The sequence below is a fragment of the Terrapene carolina genome, unplaced genomic scaffold (genome assembly GCF_002925995.2).
Source record: "Terrapene carolina triunguis isolate 2854851 unplaced genomic scaffold, T_m_triunguis-2.0 Scaffold69, whole genome shotgun sequence".
Lineage (NCBI taxonomy): Eukaryota > Metazoa > Chordata > Testudines > Emydidae > Terrapene > Terrapene triunguis.
In genome coordinates, this window is record NW_020664420.1 from 33,626,656 (window position 1) to 33,646,181 (window position 19,526).

At 40.2% G+C, this 19,526-nt stretch overlaps 1 protein-coding gene across 1 annotated transcript in view; it reads right to left on the reverse strand.

Moving 5' to 3' along the window:
- Positions 1 to 10,334, reverse strand: part of ADAMTS6 (ADAM metallopeptidase with thrombospondin type 1 motif 6) — a 183,747-nt gene extending 173,413 nt beyond the window's left edge. The window contains exons 1-2 of the mRNA XM_029910903.1: positions 10,263 to 10,334; positions 6,732 to 6,837 (exon numbers count right to left, since the gene is read on the reverse strand). Of these exons, the coding sequence (XP_029766763.1) occupies positions 6,732 to 6,817 (86 nt within the window). The 5' untranslated portion in view covers positions 6,818 to 6,837; positions 10,263 to 10,334. The remainder of the gene's footprint in view (positions 1 to 6,731; positions 6,838 to 10,262) is intronic.
- Between the last annotated feature and the right edge of the window lie 9,192 nt (positions 10,335 to 19,526).

A 19,526-nucleotide genomic window follows, 5' to 3' on the forward strand; every position in this document is an offset into this window, starting at 1 on the left:
GCAGAAGGCTGGGTGTGTGTTGGGGTGTGGGGGGTTCAGGGCAGAGGAATGGGGCTGTAGGGGTGCAGGGCAGAAGGCTGGGTGTGTGTTGGGGTGTGGGGGGTTCAGGGCAGAGGGCTGGGGGTATGGGGGTGCAGGTCAGAAGTCTGGGTGTTGGGGGGAGGTCAGAGCAGAGGGCTGGGGGAGGTGTGGGGGTGCTCCCAGCCCCCTGCCCTGAGCGGCTCATGGCAGGGGGCTGGAAGGGATATGCCCTGTTCCAACCTCTTCCCCCAGGCTCCGTCCCTACCTCTCTCTGCCTCCTCTACGGAGCTGTGTGCACGCTGCCACTCTTCCCCCTCCCCCTCGCTAGGGCCATCAGCTGATTGGCCAGGGACGGAGAGGAGGCGGGGCAGGAAAGCACCACGCAGGGGGAAGAAGCGGGGGAGGGGGGAAGCTTGGCTGCCGCAGAACCAAGCTTCTGTCTCCTGCCCCCGCAGGGGAGAGCGGTGGGCGGGGGGGCTGAGTGGGGCTGGGGGCCGGGACCGCGTCAGGGGAGCTGCATGCCACTCAAAATCGGCTCACGTGCCGTGTTTGGCACGCATGCCGTAGGTTGACGACCCCTGGTCTATGTGCTTTCTCGCTTTTTTCCTGTGCCAGAGAACCACAATGGGGTTAGATTACAGCTCAGGATCTATTTTTCTTATCCATTTAAAAAAAATGCAGGATGATGATTAGCAAAACTGTATGACTTTTGTGTGTGAAAGTCTGAGCAATTTAAAGTGACATTCTACTTTACAGAACACCAAACACCAAAATAAAAGTAATATAATTTAAATGAAAATCCAGGATTATAACTGGAATGCAGGGTATTGCGTACCAAGTATTTGTAACTTAACTTTCATGTGTTTAGGAAATACTGAACAGTTATTGTGATTTTTTTCTGTATGGTAGTTTAAAGAAATTACCAAAATAAGTGAAACTGGTGTGATTATATTGCATTATTTTGACAAATAAAATACGCATAATGTTGCAAAATTTTGGATTTTTTGGCGCAGAATTCCCCCATAAGTAATGCTAGCTCAATCACAACTAGTGCATACATCCACCAGAGCTGGGAATTATACCTCCCCGCTGCAGTGTAGATGTATCTTTTGTGACCTCAGCTCCATCAATCCACTGATTTCTCTGCTACTCTCAGCTCCCTCCTATATTCCCTTCTGCTGATTCCATAGTCTTCCTTTAATCCCAATTTCTCTTCCACACTTGTTTCCTTTCTTTTCCCCAGTAGTCCCATACTCTCACTCTCGTCTCATATCCATTTCCTCCACTTTTGCTCCTGAGCTACTGAAAGACTTTGTATAAAATCTAGAAACCATACAAACATCTTCCACTACACATTCATCTTGCCTTCCTTCTACTCCATTATCTTTCTCACTCTATGCCAACGACTCCCCAATCTACCTTTCTATGCCAGACCTTTCCTCTTCTGTACAGTCTCACATCTCTGTCTTTACAACATCTGACATTAGATGTCCAACAGGCAACTCAAATTCAACATGACAAATACTGAATTTTGCTTCTCTTGTGATGAAAGGGAGGGACATGTTAGCCATGCTACATTTATGTTACTCAGGAAAGAAAAACAAATCCCTTTCAATCTCCGTGTAGTCTATGTCCATAGTAAAGAATCTAGGTTTGGCTTTCAGGATTCCAGAATTATCAACTCAGGGGTGTTTCTAATGGGGTTTGGTAGGAACTGGTGATAAACTCAACACTATTCAACATTTTCATCAATCATCTGGAAGTAAATATAAAATCACGAGTGATAATTTGCAGATGACACAAAGATTGCTGGAGTGATAAATAATGATCAAGACAGGACAGTCATACAGAGCAATCTGGATTGCTTGGTAAACTGGGCCCATTAAAACAAAATGCATTTTATTACAGTGAAATGGAAACGTAGCCATTTAGGAACAAGAAATGCAGGTCATATCTACATAACAGGGGACTGTATCCTGGAAAGCGGTGATTCTGAAAAGGTGGAGAGGGTGCACAAATATGATTAGAGGGTTGGGAAAAATGCATTACAGTGAGAAACTTAAAGAGCTCTGTTTAGTTTATCAAACAGAAGATTGAGAGGTGACATTGATTACAGTGTACAAGTACCTTCATAGGGAGAAAATACCAGATACTAAAGGAATCTTTAATCTAGCAGAGACAGGCATAGCAAGGACAATGGCTAGAAACTGAAACCAGACAAATTCAAATTAGAAATTAGGCACATACTTTCAGGGCCGTCCCTAGCTATTCTGGGGCCCTATGCAGCCCCCCCCCCACACGGGGGGACGGACGGACGGACAGGCCTCCACAGGGGTGAGGGGGCTGGCTTGGGGGGCCGGGGGCCTGCACTTCCCACCCCCAGTGAGGGCAGGCCTGGCCCTGCTGCAGTCCTCAGGGGCAGGAAGGGGCGGGGCTGGGGCAGAGCGAGGCGGAACAGGGCAGGGGCTTTGGGGAAGGGGTGGAGTAGGGACGGGGCTGGGGCGGAGTGAGGTGGGAAGAGGTGGGGCAGGATCTGGAGCAGTATGCAGTTGTGCAAGGGCACCAGGAAATTTGGTGTCCCCAAGTTTCCTGGTGCCCTACGTAGCTGCATACTTTGCATATGGGTAAGAACGGCCCTGCATACTTTTAACAGTAAGGGTGATTAACTACTGGAACAACTACCAAGGGAGGTAGTGGATTTTCCATCTCTTGATGTCTTCAAATCAAGACTGAATACCCTTCTGGAAGATATGCTTTAGCAAACCACGAGTTATTGGACTAAGTACAGGGAGGGATATATGGTTGAAATTTAATGGCCTATAATATGCAGGATGTCAGATTAGAAGATCTAATGGTCCCTTCTCACCATAAACTCTATGAATCTATGAAACCTGTTGAGTCATACTTCTTTCAATGATATCTTAGAAGTCATATTTCAGAGAAAGTATGTACAAGTCAGCAAAATATGTACAATTACATTACAATTTTCATATAAACACAGCAGTTTATTTCATTCTTTGCTACTCTCTCTTCTCCTCAGTTCCACAGTTTTCACAACTTCTATATGCCATGGCTACTATATAACTAATAAAAACACAGTATTTCAGAGTGAATTCTTTCCTTTTTAATTTAATTCAGTTTTTTGTTATATTATATACTCAGTCTAGACATGTCACTTAAATATAGTTATATGCTTCAATTTTCCATTTAATAAGGAAGCCAATTCCCAATTTCCCATGTAGTTATGAATAGTAAAGTGATCATCATGGCACAATCAAAGAAAACAGTTAAGAATGTTCTTTGATATAGTTAACTTACTCATGCATGCAAGTACCCTCAAGTACACTCAGTACCAAGCTCTATCCAATTTGAAAATAAGGAGAAATAAGTGGAGAGGAAATTTACACTTTCTTATAATTTAGTCACAAAACCTTTTGGGTGGAAGGTAGGATGATGGCTAGATGGCTCAAAATATTAGAACAGGTGCCACTAACTACTCTTTATAGACCAACTTTTTTCTCCATACATTCCTCCTGGATTTCACTATAACTAGCTTTTACAACCAGGGTAAGCTGTGCTGCATTGTGCAGTCACTCCATGCATTAAACAGCATTTCTCAAATGCAGTCACTGTGGCCGCATGTGGCCATCAGGGACTTTTCTTGTGGCCACAGCCTCCAGGGCTTAATTTGTCCCCAGGTTTCCCAGGGCTGAGTAAGTCTGCTGTGAAAAGTGATACTTGTATGTTTGTTAATATCACTTTTCACAACAGACTTACTAGCTAGCAATAAATAAATTACAATGATTTGGACATGTATATGTGCATATGTATTTGTTTTTCCTAAAGCTAATTAAGTATTTTAGGAAAAAGTGTGAGACCAGCCACCAGCAAGAGTTGGTGGCTGCACTCTGAGGCCACCAAAAAATTTGTCCTGAGAACCCCTGCATTAGAAAATAGGGGACAATGAAATTGGTGTCCACACACTTCTCAACACAAAGTTTGACAAACTCGGTCCATACTGGAGTATGAGGTGGGAACCTCTAGTAAGGACCAATTCAGAGTTTTTTAAAAGAGACATTAAGTATAAAGAAAGGAGACGGTGCCAAAAATGCATGAGTATGGGTAGTAGCAAACATAGCTGCAGTTCAAAGAAAAAAAGATGCTGTGACCACACGGCATGCAGGATGGCTGCATTATTGTTCCCAGATTCTAATCCATACCCAAACCATATGCAGAAATCACTGTCATCACACCAGCATCTCACACCACCATAGATATGAATGATTTACCATTTAAATTTACACTTGTGTAAATAACCTCTTTAAAACCTATACCGCATGATTTAACATCACTACAATACATACTGTATGTATGTAGATGTATCACCTGAAGATCTTTTTCTATGTGAATAGAGTACACTAAGTTCACAGTTGGGTTGTATATAATTATAAAAGACGTTAATAAGCAAGAATTCCAGGGCTTTTAGTGAATCATAGAAGTTATTCCCTCATGAGTGGAAATATATTTTCCTTTACTCTATCACTTATGTAAATAATTACAGAAAGAGAAGGAAAGATATAAAGAGAGAATGAACTACATGTGTTTTAAATTAGTTTTTCTTACTTTTGATGCAGTTTTGAACAATTGGTTTTGGATTTGTAAAAAATGATCTATCTCAGTGTAAATGCCTGTAAAAATCAGCCTTTTTTCACAGATAAAATAAATGAGGTAATACTTGCCTAACAATTATCTTGCATGATAGGTGGGCTGGAATAAGTGTGTACTTCCAATTGCTGATTCTGTTCAGTAGATTGATAGTTTCCATTTTAGTCTGTACGGGAACTTTTAGCTGTTGCATCAGTTAATGACTGGAAAAACATGTCATCCATAACTCAGCATTGGTCAACCCATGTAAACAAGGAAGGAGACCTGATGAATCATAATAGGAGGTGCCTAGTCATTTTATATTCATCAGAGGTTACTGGTGATGCTTGTTTTTGAATGCAGACCTGAAACATTCCAAGATCAATCTTTAATCAAAGGTTATTGTTGTCCCAAAACATCATGTTCTTTCAAAATGATATATGGGTGCTTTGAAAATGCAAGTGATGTTATGACTATTGTGCATACTTCATGGTTAGTTCATTACTACAGCTGTACCAACAGTAAAAATAAAAATATTGTTTTCATCATTAAAACATAAGAATGGCCACACCGGGTTAGACCAAAGGTCCATCTAGCCCAATATCCTGTCTTTCAGCAGTGGCCAGTGCCAGATGCTTCAGAGGGAATGAACAGAACACGATAATTATTGAGTGATCCAATCACTGTCATCTAGTCTCAGCTTCCGGCAGTCAGAGATTTAGGGACACCACAGCATGGGGTTGCATCCCTGACCATTTTGGGTAATAGCCATTGATGGACCTAGCGTCCATTAACTTATCTAATTATTTTTTGAACCCAGTTATACTTTTGGCCTTCACATCCCTAGGCAGAGTTCCACAGGTTGACTCTGTACTGTGTGAAGAAGTACTTCCTTATGTTTGTTTTAAATATGATGCCTATTAATTTCATTGGGGACCCCTGGTTCTTCGATTATATGAAGGGGTAAATAACACTTCCTTATTCACTTTTTCCACATCATTCATGATTTTATAAACCTCTATCATATCCCCAGTCACTCATCTCTTTTCTAAACTGAACAGTCCACGTCTTCTAAACCTCTCCTCACATGGAAGCTGTTCACTACCTCTAATCATTTTTGTTGCCTTCTCTGCACCTTTTTCAATTCTAATATAACTTTTTTGAGATGAGGTGACCAGAATTGCACACAGTATTCAAGGTGTGGTGTACCACGGATGTATATAGTGGCATTATGATATTTTTTGTCTTATTATCAATCCCTTTCTGAATGGCTCCAAAAATTGTTAGCTTTTTTGACTGCCACAGCACACTGAGTTGATGTTTTCAGAGAACTATCAACAATGACTCCAAGATCTCTTTCTTGAGTGGCAACAACTAATTTAGACTCTATCATTGTATATAAATAGTTGGGATTATGTTTTCCAGTGTGCATTACTTTGCATTAATCAACACTGAATTTCATCTGCCATTTTGTTGCCCAGATACCCAGTTTAGTGACTTTGTAACTCTTCACAGTCAGCTTCAGGCTCAACTATCTTGAGTAATTTTGTGTCAGCTACCAAATTTGCCATCTCACTGTTCATCTCTTTTTCCAGATCATTTATGAATATGTTGAACAGCAATGGTCCCAGTACAGATCAAAATAGAGTTAATTATGATTTTAAAAAAATGAGAAATAATAATCTTTACCTTTTAACTGCTTTTGATCCACTAAGAGAGGTAGACAAAGGAAAGAGGGGGAAAAGAGAATACCAAAACCAAATCTTAAAAAATATATATGAAACAAGGTAGGCAATTTGTGAGCCCAGCCTCAGAATCACATTAAATTGGGATCTGAAGTAGAAAGGTAAGCAATACAGACTTAATTCTAAAGTAGAAGTTCTTGGTAAAATACACCAAATAAAATATATCACCACTCATCATGGATAATGTTATCTACAGCAACCAGAGGCACTAGAGGAGAGATGGTACAGCCAAAACACAAGAGATCATGATAGTAATTATTACATTGTTATTTCAAAGGTGGTATAATCAAATTTATTATACATATTTTTAAACTCACTCACTTGTGACCAATCTCATGTGCAATGGTAAAAGCTGAACCTAGGCCAATGTCTTCATTAATGCTGCAGCTCCTTTCAGGCTCACACATTCCAGCCACAGAGGCCAAGCCTGAATAAACAGAAGGAGACACAAAGGGTCATGCCAAGGTGTTCAAGTCTTAAAAGCCCTAGTTATAAATGGCTGGATTCTTTTTAATAACCTCCACACACAGAAGGAGCAGTTGGCAAAAGGTTAACTTTCTAGTCATTTTCAAAATCACTGGGGGGAATTTCTCTTTGCCGGCTAGACATTAATATTTTTTGAACTACAGTCAGTGCTGGAAAATGTCTAGACTAGGGGTTAGATTTATAAATTTTACTTCGGGTAACTTGGGACCACCTAGTAACTTGAGCCAGGAGAGGGAATTCAAGAAAGCATTTCTATTTTAACATTCTTGAGGCTGCAGAAAGTAAAATGTATCCACATTATTTTTCTAAAGAGATCTGTTTAAGTTTAGTGGGTTCCTAGAAACATACAAGACACTTTTTTAGCTACAAAAAGCCCCAAGGGGTACTTTTTTTTTGTATAAAAATAAAACTGAATGCATCAATAAAGGAAAGGAGACATGTTAATACAAAGCATTCACTTAAATATGGAAGGCTTTTCCATTTATCATTGTATTATAAGTGCTTTTTAAAGATTCCTTAATGGGAAGAAAGCTACTGGCACTTACAGAATATAGCTCTGCTGCGTCATACACACTCTTCAGCATTAGAATATCACATAGAATATATATACTATAGCCGAACGACTTTGCTGTCACTGGCGATGGACTCTAACCAGCAGCCTTACCTAAGGTATTCTTTCCTGTGGTCTGTTATCTGGAAGAAGCATTAACAGCTTCTCCAAGGGAATCACCTGCCCTGCGAAATACAGTACTCCAAAACAGTGACTGGAAAAATAATTACTTTGCCATGGAAGGCAAGTTGTTACCTTTTATGAGAAAATGGTGCTAAATTATGCCCTTCTGCCTAAAATAAGTAGGAATGAGATGACTAGTAACCACTGGAAAGAGAGGATGAGGTGACTGGGGAGAGAGGATTAGTCATGAGAGAATTAAGAAAAATGTTTAACAAATTTCTGCAGTCTACTATCTGTTGCCAGTCTAATAATAATGTTCCACCTGCCTAAAATTCTCTCTTGTTTTAATTGGATGAGGTATTCTTTACTTCCTGAATTTGAATGTAGTGTACCTAGCACTTTTATGACTGTCATGTTCCCCCACTGATGTGGCCACATTTCAAGGGTGTGTAAAGAGATCCCTATATGTTCAGAATATAGAACTTGGTCCAGCAACCCTTACTCACAGGAATAATGGCCTGAGGATCAGGCTAATGATTTGTAATTCTGTACAGTGCTTTTATGTTTGCAAAAAACAGTGGAGGCCAAATCTAGAACCCAGACCTGGCCCAAGAAGCTGAGCCAGGTGCTCAGCAGATGTGTAAGAGAGGGAGGAGAAATCCTCCACTGAAGCCACATAGCAGCTGCACAGCCACTTTGGGTATGTCTACATTGCAATAAAACACCCGCAGCTTGCCCATGTCAGCTGACTCAGGTTCACAGGGCTGTAAAATTGTGGTGTAGACATTTGGTCTCGGGCTGGAGCCTGAGTTCTGGATCCCTCCCCTCTCACAGCGTCTCAGAGCTTGGGCTCCTACCCAAGCCCAAACATCTACACTGCAATTTTTCAGCCCCACAGCCTGAGCCCTTTGAACACAAGTCAGCTAACATGGGCCAGACACAGCCATAGGTGGTTTATTGCAGTATAGAGATAACCTTGATGCAAGCTGCTTTTTCTACGTAGCTCCTTATGCCAGAGATTGGAAGAGAAGAACTAGAAGATCTGTCTAGCAGCAGATCTTCTAGTCCCATTTCTCCCCAGGGCACCCAGGGTTCCTCCTACTCGTCCTGCTCCTGTCTATGGGGACTTCGTATATATGCTCTCATTAAGCACGTGCTTCACTCTAACTTCTTGAGGTCAATGGCACTTAAGCATTTCTTAAGTGTTTTGTTGACTCAGAGCCATAGAGGATATTGTCCATATTCCCACTCCAGTTCCCACAATGCAAAGAAACTGCCATAGTTCTGTTGTCAAGATACCCATTGCAGAAAAGGAGGAGGGGGGTTGTAATTGACTCTTTATGAACAAAAGCATCAATTTAAAATTTGTTCACTTTCTATTTAGTAAAGTATGCAGCCAAGCCTGGGCTCCAATGTGCTGGTTTCAAGTGGAGCAGAATTTGGCTCTACGCTGAAGTCTTATAAAATGAGGATTAGTGCACTAATAGTCAAATACATAAAATATGTTTTTCACTAAATGTTTCCTTTGATATTTTCCCCTTTTGAACACTTGCACTGGCAATTCTGTGACATTAGTATGGCTTTGCAGTTTTGACATCTCTGTGCTGGCTTTAATTTAGAAATTTGTAGTCTGAAGGCATTTCTGTTATACTAAAATATGTTATGCATATGGATTATGTTTACAGTGGGCCAGATTCCAACATCCTTTACTCACATTGACTACAGCTTAACTACACAAGTTGCCCTAGTGACTTCAATAGGACCACTTGTATAATAAGTTACTATTCAACATGAGTTAAGGTTATCAGAATCTGGTTCAGTGAAGACAGTAACGGAGGAAACAGGAAAAAAAAATACTATGGTTGACTCTGATCGGTGGAAGACCTACAAAATAATCACACACAAAATCAATAAGCCGAACTAGTCTGCAACTCAGAATTGGAGTGCTGATAGTTAATTACAAAGAAGAAGCTAATGAAATGATTTAAAGTTGAAAAAGTGATTTGTTAGGTACATATCAGACTTAGTCCATGCATGAAAGTCTCTTCAACAATAATTTCTGTCTTTAAAACACTAGTAAACTGCAATATTTATGATACATAACACACACCTTTGTGGTGACAAATTTAGGGATGGCAAGGACAGTATCTCTCCACCCTGTACGTAATATTGACAAATGTGCTTCCCACTGTCAAGGCACCAAGGAGTTCCAATATTGTTTTAATTTACGTTGTTGGATTATTTTCCACAATGCTTTATAGAAGAAGCAGTCTTGATGTTGCACCTCGACTTATACAGTATGGCAACAATTTAAACCACAAAGACTGTTTCCTGGGGCTGGGTCTTTTTTTCCCTTCCTCTCCCGTTTGTATTTTTGAAATATATAATGGAAATAGATTATATGGAAATAAGCAGTAAGTTTTCTGCTTTAATTACTGCTTGGTAAGTTTGAATCATCTAGTAGGTTTTATCAGCATTACAGATGCCAGAAAAGAAACGCCCAACAGCAATTCACATAATTTAATCTTCTAGTGATCTAACAAAACATATACCCACATAAGTTACATTTTGCTGTTTATATGTGTATATTTGAGAAGGCTCACTAGCAAAAGAGGTCAAAACTAATCAATCAATAATCAGAATAATGCAAACAAACAACAAATACAAGCTGAAGTTCCACTTTGTAAACTTACCCAGTGTTCCACAGGGCTTGTTTTTATAAGTGCAGATATCGTATCTGTTGAGGAGAAAAACAATCAGACACAACTTGTAAGAGGATCATATCTGTGAGATATTTTGCATATTTATCACATTTCTATATCATAGGTCAAGTTGTCAGACCACAATTAGTGTAATTATGTGCAGCCAACTAGTGACGGCATTTTCTACACTCTGGTGTAAACCACAGGCTGCAGTATGCTCACAGCCTTTGGCCTCAGGCCAGTGGGACACCTGCCAGTAAGAAAAAAACAGTTAAAGTGGATCTTTGTAATCACCAGCTCCATAAAACAGTCTACCATGCTGTTATGAAGTTACAGCTGCATGCCTGCAGACTGCTACTCCTTCAAGAGGCTACTAGCAATGTTTATATTTCTAAATCTGCTGAAACATTTTCTTATGGTGGACATGGCATATTTTACAACACTGAACAGCTTTCATTTTAATTGCTACCATTCTCTCTAATTTTCATTAAGAAGTGTAAGTGTTTACTATTAAACCAAAATTATCAAAACTCAGGCAAATAAGAATCAGGTTTCTCCTTTTGTTATCTTCCAATTATTATGTGTGCTTTAAAAGTAATGCATTGCAAGTTATTAACATTTTTTTATTTTTATTATATTTTCTTACAAACGGCTAAATAAATTGCTAAAAACTTCCCTCATTTTAGATACAATCTTCCCAATACTGAAGTTCAAACAATGAGTCTCTGTTCAGATGACATGGTGAAATAAACATATCCGTGTTTTGGAGCCTGTAAAGGAATTAAAACATGTTTCCTGCAGTACAGCTAATATCCAGTGTAAATAATGCGGCCAATGCACTATAACTGCATATTTTTAAATGTGTTACAGCCACAATCCTATAGCTATGATATGCAGCATTATTATAGACTTATGTTTTCAGGGATTTATAATGATTTCCTTGCAGTATAATGTTTCAGAGCATGTGTTTACAAGGTTTTTGCACTATGAGAAAGTAAAACCAATAAAGAAGATGAGGAGACATGGATTCCTCTTTTCACTCTCATTTTTTAACTTAGACCTTTTTTTAATATTTTTAAAAACTAATAGTACCTGTTTTAAACATGGATCAGTGACCATTTATGAGTAATGTATGAGATGTATAAACTCTTTAAGTGGCAGAATAAGTTTTTGTCTGCAACCCAACTCCATGCACTAAATTTCTGAGTGCAAAATTAGGCCCTTAATCCTGTAAATGCCCCACACATGTAGACCCCTCTGTCCAGGTGTAACCCTATTGATTTCAATAGGGCTCCACATGGGTGCAAGAATCTGCCTATGTGGAGCAGTGGGCAGGAACATGGCCTAATTGTGATCTCAGAAATGTGTGTATTCAGTTCCCACTTGAAGTGGCTCAAATTCTGTCACAATATGTGTATGCAGAGTTCTTACCAATTTCAAGAGAAGCCCTATATGGGCATCCAAGGCCACATTTTAACCTAGTTCCTCTTATGCAATTTGAGGGATGGGTACTCAGATCAGTATTCTGCTATACAACATGTGGGAACATAACTATCTAATAGGTCACACAAATATAAATAGGCAGATAGCAAGATTTTCACCACACACTTCATGTCATTTACATCTTTGAAGATGCAGGACTTATTATTTTGCATTCAGTACAGGGCCTGAACCTACTCCTATTGAAGCTATGGCAATACTTTTGTTTATCTCAAGGGCAGAAAGATTGGGTCCAGACATATTAAGTGAGAAAAAGTAACTTGTATGAATACCATGAATATGTAGCTCTGAACCCAACAAAAGAAAGTACCTGGAGTAAATAGTAAATATTTTACTATTGTGTTGTAGTATTTAATGCTACTGGGAACTGAACAGTTAGACCTGCACATCTTGAAACAAAAATATATTCTCAGGGTAAAATCCTGCCCCACTGAAGTAAATCGGAGCTTTATCACTGACTTCAATGGGGCCAGCACTTACCCTTAGAGACTGATTCTACTCACAATTATACTGGTATGAATCTGCAGTAACTCCATTGCACTCAGTGAAGTTCCACCAGTGCAACAATAGTGAGATCAGAGTAAAATCCCTACTTTCTCTCACATTTTTTAATGATCAACACCATTTATCATTCTGATTGTCCTATGTACCTTCTATTATTCCATTGTGTAGGGTAGACTTAGTAGGAAAAGTTTTATGAAAAAGAAATTTCAGTGAAAAAACAAAATGAAATTTTGCAGAAAAATATTTTTCTGCTTTCTGATGAGCTCTAACCATTTTGTAAGAAAACACCTCAAACAGTCAGACTATTCTAAATATGGCCTCACTAAACAGTCCAATGGTACAGGCTAGAATATTGTCCTAATGACATTCATAATTTCTCTTATGAATCTCAAACCTTTGTTTTTTCTATTAAACAATGCCAAAGGATTTATTTTATCTACTATAGATCTTTTCCTTTTTCTATCCTTTGTGCCACAAGGTTCTGGATGCTCTCTTTTCATTTGGTTTGTTCTTAAACTCATTACCTAACATTTCTATGAGGTGAACGGCACAATTCATTCATCTGTTTGTGTACTTGGTCTATCCAAATCAATCTGAATTGTACTTGCCTTTTCGTCCTTTGACTCCACTTCCTCTAGCCTTGTTTTGCATTACAGTGGAATCCACTTAATCAGGAAGCCCCAGTGGATAGCTTTTCATCCTGATTAAGTGTAATTGTAATGTAACAGAAAAAGGGATTTCAGTAGTACAGTTGTTACTGTCTGGGGAGTTGCATGTTACTGGAGATGCCTATAATGTTGGGAAAAGGGATTATCTGCATTGGATTGGCACTGAGCCAGGTGTCTGCCCAGAAATGGTAGAAGAGACTTTTATGAGATTTGCAATATTGTGGGCCAACATGTGTAATGGGCGTGCCTGAAAGGAACTGACTAGCAGATAGGAGTAAGCAGTGGTGATGCACAGTATATGTTTTCTGCATGTATCATAAACAAAAGAAAGACTGAAAGCTGTTGTTAGAAGTAAAACTGTACAAAACCAACATTAGACAGAGACACACAAAGACCAAATGCCAGTGAGTGTTACAAAATCACCTGAAAGCATCCCTGTTAAGGGGATTACTTTACTCACTAAGCCACATGTATGAAACAGAGATGGCTGGTGATAGACAAGACTTGAAGGAAATGTGTTTTAAGCAAAAAGCTGAAGAAGGAGAAAGTAGAAACACAGCAAACTGGACCAGAAGGGACCATTGTGATCATCTAGTTCAACCTCCTGTAGAATATAGTTCCATATAAAAAAGAACGAGGAGTACTTGAGGCACCTTAGAAACTAACAAATTTATTTGAGCATAAGCTTTCGTGGGCTAAAACTCACTTCATCGGATGCCTGCAGTGGAAGATATAGTAGGAAAATATATATACACAGAGAACAGGAAAAAATGGGTGTTTCCATACCAACTGTAACAAGGGTAATTAATTAAGGTGAGCTATTAGGTGAGTTATTATCAGCAGAAGAAAAAAACTTTTGTAGTGATAATCAGGATGGCCCATTTCCAACCGTTGACAAGAAGATGTGAGTAACAGTAGGGGGGAAAATTAGCATGGGAAAACAGTTTTACTTTGTGTAATGACCCATCCACTCCCAGTCTTTATTCAAGCCTAATTTAATGGTGTCTAGTTTGCAAATTAATTCCAATTCTGCAGTTTCTCGTTGGAGTCTGTTTCTGAAGTTTTTTTGTTGGAATATTGCGACTTTGAGATCTGTAACTGAGTGACCAGTGAGGTTGAAGTGTTCTCCTACTGGTTTTTGAATGTTATAATTCTCGACGTCTGATTTGTGTCCTTTTATTCTTTTGCATAGAGACTGTCCGGTCTGGCCAATGTACATGGCATTGCTGGCACATGATAGCATATATCACATTGGTAGATGTGCAGGTGAACGAGCCTCTGATAGTGTGGCTGATGTGATTAGGTCCTATGATGGTGTCCCCTGAATAGATATGTGGACAGAATTGGCAATGGGCTTTGTTGCAAGGATAGTTTTCCTGGGTTAGTGTTTTTGTTGTGTGGTGTGTGGTTGCTAGTGAGTATTTGCTTCAGGTTGGGGGGCTGCCTGTAAGCAAGGACTGGCCTGTCTCCCAAGATCTGTGAGAGAGGGATTGTCCTTCAGGATAGGTTGTAGATCCTTGATGATGCGCTGGAGAGGTTTTAGTTGGGGGCTGAAGGTGATGGCTAGTGGCGTTCTGTTATTTTCTTTGTTGGGCCTGTCCTGTAGTAGGTGACATCTTCAGTTCCATAGAACTTTCCCAAAATAATTCCTATAACATATATTTTAGAAGAACATCCAATCCCTATGTAAAAATTGTCAGTGATGGAGAATCCACCAGGACACTTCCTAAATTGTTCCAAAAATGGTTAATTACTCTTACCATTAAAAGTTTATGCCTTATTTCCATCTGGGAAGGGGACTACAAAAATGCCCAAATGTCAATGAGGATACCTGCAATGGAAAAAGTTCAGGTTGGAGGAAAGTAACTAGTGGGTATTGCAAAGAGAGATGAGGCTCCCTTTGTCGTTCCTCTGAAAGATGGAATTTGCTGTAAGGTTAAGATAATTACCGATGCAATTTGCACCACTTAATTGAGATGTAACTTTATTGGGGGATCTATTTAATGGATGTTTCTCAGGGAACCAGATTAAACCTAATGACTGATATGGTACTAACTCAGAGGGAAGAGGGCCATTGACCAAAAATTATTAACACTACTTTCTTTTCAGGAAACATTTCTAAATAGCATATCTATGAACTGAGGTTTTTTTATTTTACTGTTGTTGTTGTTGTTGTTAACTGAATCTTGCTTATTCTTTCCCTTGTTTCTCATCATCGCAACATCACAGATTTTGACTGTAAGCTCTTCAGAGGACAGACTGTCCCTTACAAGCTTATGCAGTACCTAAAACAGGTGTTCTCAAACTTTCTTTGCTGGGCCTCCCCTTTCAAAATATTTCAGGCTCTGATGACACCCCAAAAAAGTAATGACCCCCTCACACATACCATGCCACCCTTCCTCTGCATTGCTGGCAGCAGCACTGCTTTCAGAGCTGGATATTTGGCCAGCAGCTGCTGCTCTCTGGATACCCAGCTCTGAAGGCAGTGCAGAAGTAAGGGTGGCAATACCGTGACCCCCGTACAATAGCCTTGTGAGCCCCTTTTGGGTCAGGACCCCCAGTTTGAGAAATGCTGGCCTAACACAACTGGGCTCTGAGCTCAGCTAGGACCTCTGACAATTACCATAATATAAACAAACAATCTGATTCCATCCACTTCTTTGCTTTTCTCACCCTCTTCTTCTGCCCGCATGTCAATCATATTGCAACCTTACACTGGAAACACTTACTGCAGGCCCAGGTCACCTGTCTAGGTTTATACTGAATCTAGCCCCCTAAGTTTCATACTTCAGTGAACTCAAAAACAAAGCAAAACACCATTCAAAAAGGCAAATTCACCTGATTCCAACATAAAAACATAAATTGGTTCAGACTTTCTCAAAAGTGGGCCTTTGGACTCACAAAAAGGATTCACAAGCTTCACAGAATCATTAAACAAATCTGGGTTATATTTCAAAATCATTACACAAAACAAAAGCAGGCAAGTTTTGTGTGGTTTGGAGTTTCAAACAGCTATTGTTTGTACAAACAAATGCAGTTTTTGCCTGCACAAAGTGTATGTATGTATTTTTGCAGGTGCAATTGGTGCCCTCAGTGTTAAAGGAGTTGTGTGGACAAATAATTATACCATAAATCTAATGCTTAGCACATTTAGACAGCTGCTGTATAAAAATGAAGGTTTTATAGCGATTATTCATCTGTTCATCATTTTTACAACATCTTAATAATTCATTTCATGTGCATACCTTACAAATAACAATACGTTTTACAACACTAAAACCCTTTTGATTTCTTTCAAAAAGTTTTACTATAGCATCTGCTTAGTCTTACAGAAAGTGGTATACCACAACAGCATTTTGCCTTAAAATAAAGTACACATCTTATTTGGTTTCTTCCTCAAAAACCTCAAAACCAAAGGAGCTATTTAAACTAAGGAAGGAAAAGCATAATATACATGTTACACATCACTCAACAGAAATAACTTTTTCTATTATTAGTTTTCCATGTCTTTTAAAAACTGCCACAGACAATCAAAGTCTGGCTCTACTGGGCTTAATTTCAGTACCTAACTTGGTTAAATAAATGAAATTCTGAGTTATAGTTAGGAAAAGAAGTTACTTATCTTGTACAGTAACTGGAGTTGCTTGAGATATGTCCCTGTGGTGCTCCACGTCAGGATGCACATGCATCCATGCACTCCTAATCAGAGATTGTTGTCAGTGGTGTCTGCGGTCTGTGCCTGGGTCCTAGACACCTTAGTGCTCCAGTACATGGGTAATATAAGCAAGGGACAGACCCCCTGCCACTCCAGTTCCTTCTCAAAAATGAAAGACTTCAAGGCAGAAGGGAAGGAGAGCAGGCAGTGGAGCAGCCATAGGGACACACATCTCAAAGAACTCCACTTATTGTACAAGGTAAGTAAAGTCTCCTTTTTCTTTGAGTAGTGCCCCTATGACTGCTCCATATCAAGATATTCATAAGCAGTACCTCAATTATGAAGGAGGGTGCCAAGGGGTCGGATTCAGTACAGAGAGTAGAACAGATCACTGAAAGGTGCGTCGGCTTCAAAGAAGGCATGAGAGTGTAGTTCTGGGAAAAGCGTGTACACTGAAAGACCAGGTGGCTGCCCTGCAGATGTCTGAGACAGATGTGTTTTTCAGTAGGGCTTCAAAGGTAGATTGAGTCCTAGTGGAATGAGCAATCACCCTTGGAGAGAGGCGAGACCCCAAAGGCTTCATAACAGGTTAAGATACATCCTACAATCCATTTGGATAAGCTTTGGGTGTAAAACAGGTGTCTTTTCATTCATTCTGCAATTGAGATGAAAAGCCTTCATGAAGCGCTAAGGGGCATAATCCTGTCTACATAAAAGGTGAGAACTCTTCTTACATTCAGTGAGACTTATTTGTTCTTTGGAAGAGTGAGGTTTGGAATAAAATACCAGCATGTGAATCTCCTGATTAACATGGAATCCTGACGAAAGTTGAGGTCAGACGCAAGGGTGTGGCTGTAGCATCACTCTGTCATGACAGAACACTGGGGTCAGCCATCAAGGCTCTAAACACCCTGAACTGTTAAGTCTGCCTTACACAATCTGCAAAACAATTGGTCCTTACATGCAAGAAGCATAAATGTTAGTACTCCTCTACCCTGATATAACGCGGTCCTCGGGAGCCAAAAAATCTTACCGTGTTATAGGTGAAATCGTGTTATATTGGGATAGCAGTGGCAGGGCTCCGACGGTGATTTAAAGGGCCTGGGGCTCCTCGCAGTGGCCAGAGCTCTGAGCCCTTTAAAGCGCCGCCCGAGCCCCACTGCCGGAGAACCGGGGTAGCGGCAGCAGGGCTCCGACGGTGATTTAAAGAGCCCCGGGCTCTGGCTGCTGCGGGGAGCCCCGGGCCCTTTAAATCTCCACCCAAGCCCCGCTGCCGGATATAACGCGGTAAAGCAGCCCCGCCTCCCAGAGCGCTGCTTTACCGTATTATATCTGAATTTGTGTTATGTCGGGTCATGTTATATCGGGGTAGAGGTGTAGTGAGGAAGGATGTATATAAACTGTGTAGTGTGTGACGTGAATTGGAATTGCAGTATCACCCTGTACCTAAACCCCCTGCATCTGGGCCTGGCCAGCATGTGCAAAGAGCTGTTATACACATAATACACTAACCTGAATGATGAGCTGGAATCAAACTGAGTTTTTTGGATCCCAGAGTACTCAATGAAGTTTTCTTTCAGAACTGGACAAAGTGTTCTGGATAAGCCAAGTGGAAAGGTCTCAGAGGGAATGCCAATGTAGGTGAGTTTTCCTGTTGCGTGTTTTTGACTATTAAGCAGTACTATTTGTTCCTCTGGAAAGCAGTCTTGTTCTATACCAGAGAGCCAGCTATTAGCCACGCCTTGAGGTGAAGCACCAACATGTTGGTGTGTCATGGACCCACACCTCAGTGAGGAGATTTGTAGGAAAGCAGAGAGGGTCACAGAGATATGCAAACCAGCTCTTGGAACCACACCTGTCTCAGCCATGACTGCTATGAGGATGGCTACTAATTTTTCCTGTTTCAATTTGTTAGGACCTTGAGCAGTAAAGATGTTGGAAGATAAGCGTATAATAAAATGCAAGGTCAAGGAATGACTAGGGCATCTCCCATAGAGTTGCAGCTGTGCCCTCTCCCCGAGCAGAATCTACTGCATTTTGCATTGGATGGTGTTGCAAAGAGATCTATCTTTGGATGACACCAGGTAAGACGTATCTCTTGGAATACCTCCCACTCATAGTCAATGTGAATATGCCTGATGAGACACCCTGCTAGTGTGTTCTGTAGTCCTGGTAGATAAACTGCTGAGATACGTGTATGCTGTGATATGCACCAGTTACACAGTTTTATGGATTCACCACATAAGGACTGAGATCTTGCTCCTCCCTGTCTACTGATAGAATACATTGCTGCTCTGTTGTCCAGCATTATTTGACAGCTTATTTGATGGAGTTATTGGCCTACTGGAAGGGGGAAATGTACATGTGATATATCTTGATTTTAGTGAGGCTTTTAACACAGCCCCACATGACATTCTCATAAACAAACTAGGGAAATGTGGTCTAGATGAAATTACTATAAGGTAGGTACACAACTGGTTGAAAGACCATACTCAAAGAGTAGTTATCAATGGTTTGCCGTCACAATGGGAGGGTGTATCTAGTGGGGTCCTGCAGGGGTCAGTCCTGGATCTGGTACTATTCAATATTTCCATTAATGACTTGGATAATGGAGTGAAGAGTTTGCTTATAAAATTTGCAACGGACACTAAGCTAGGAGAGGTTGCAAACACTTTGTAGAACAGGATTAGAATTCAAAATGACCTTGACAAATTGGAGAATTGGTCTGAATTCAACAAGATTAAAATCAATAAAGACAGATGCAAAGTACTTAGGGAGGAAAAATCAAATGCAAATACAAAATGGGGAATAATTGGCTAGGTAGTGGTACTGTTGAAAAAGATCTGGGGATTATAGTGGATCTCAAATTGTATGAGAGTCAACTATGTGATGCAGCTATGAAAAAGACTAATATCATTCTTGAGTATA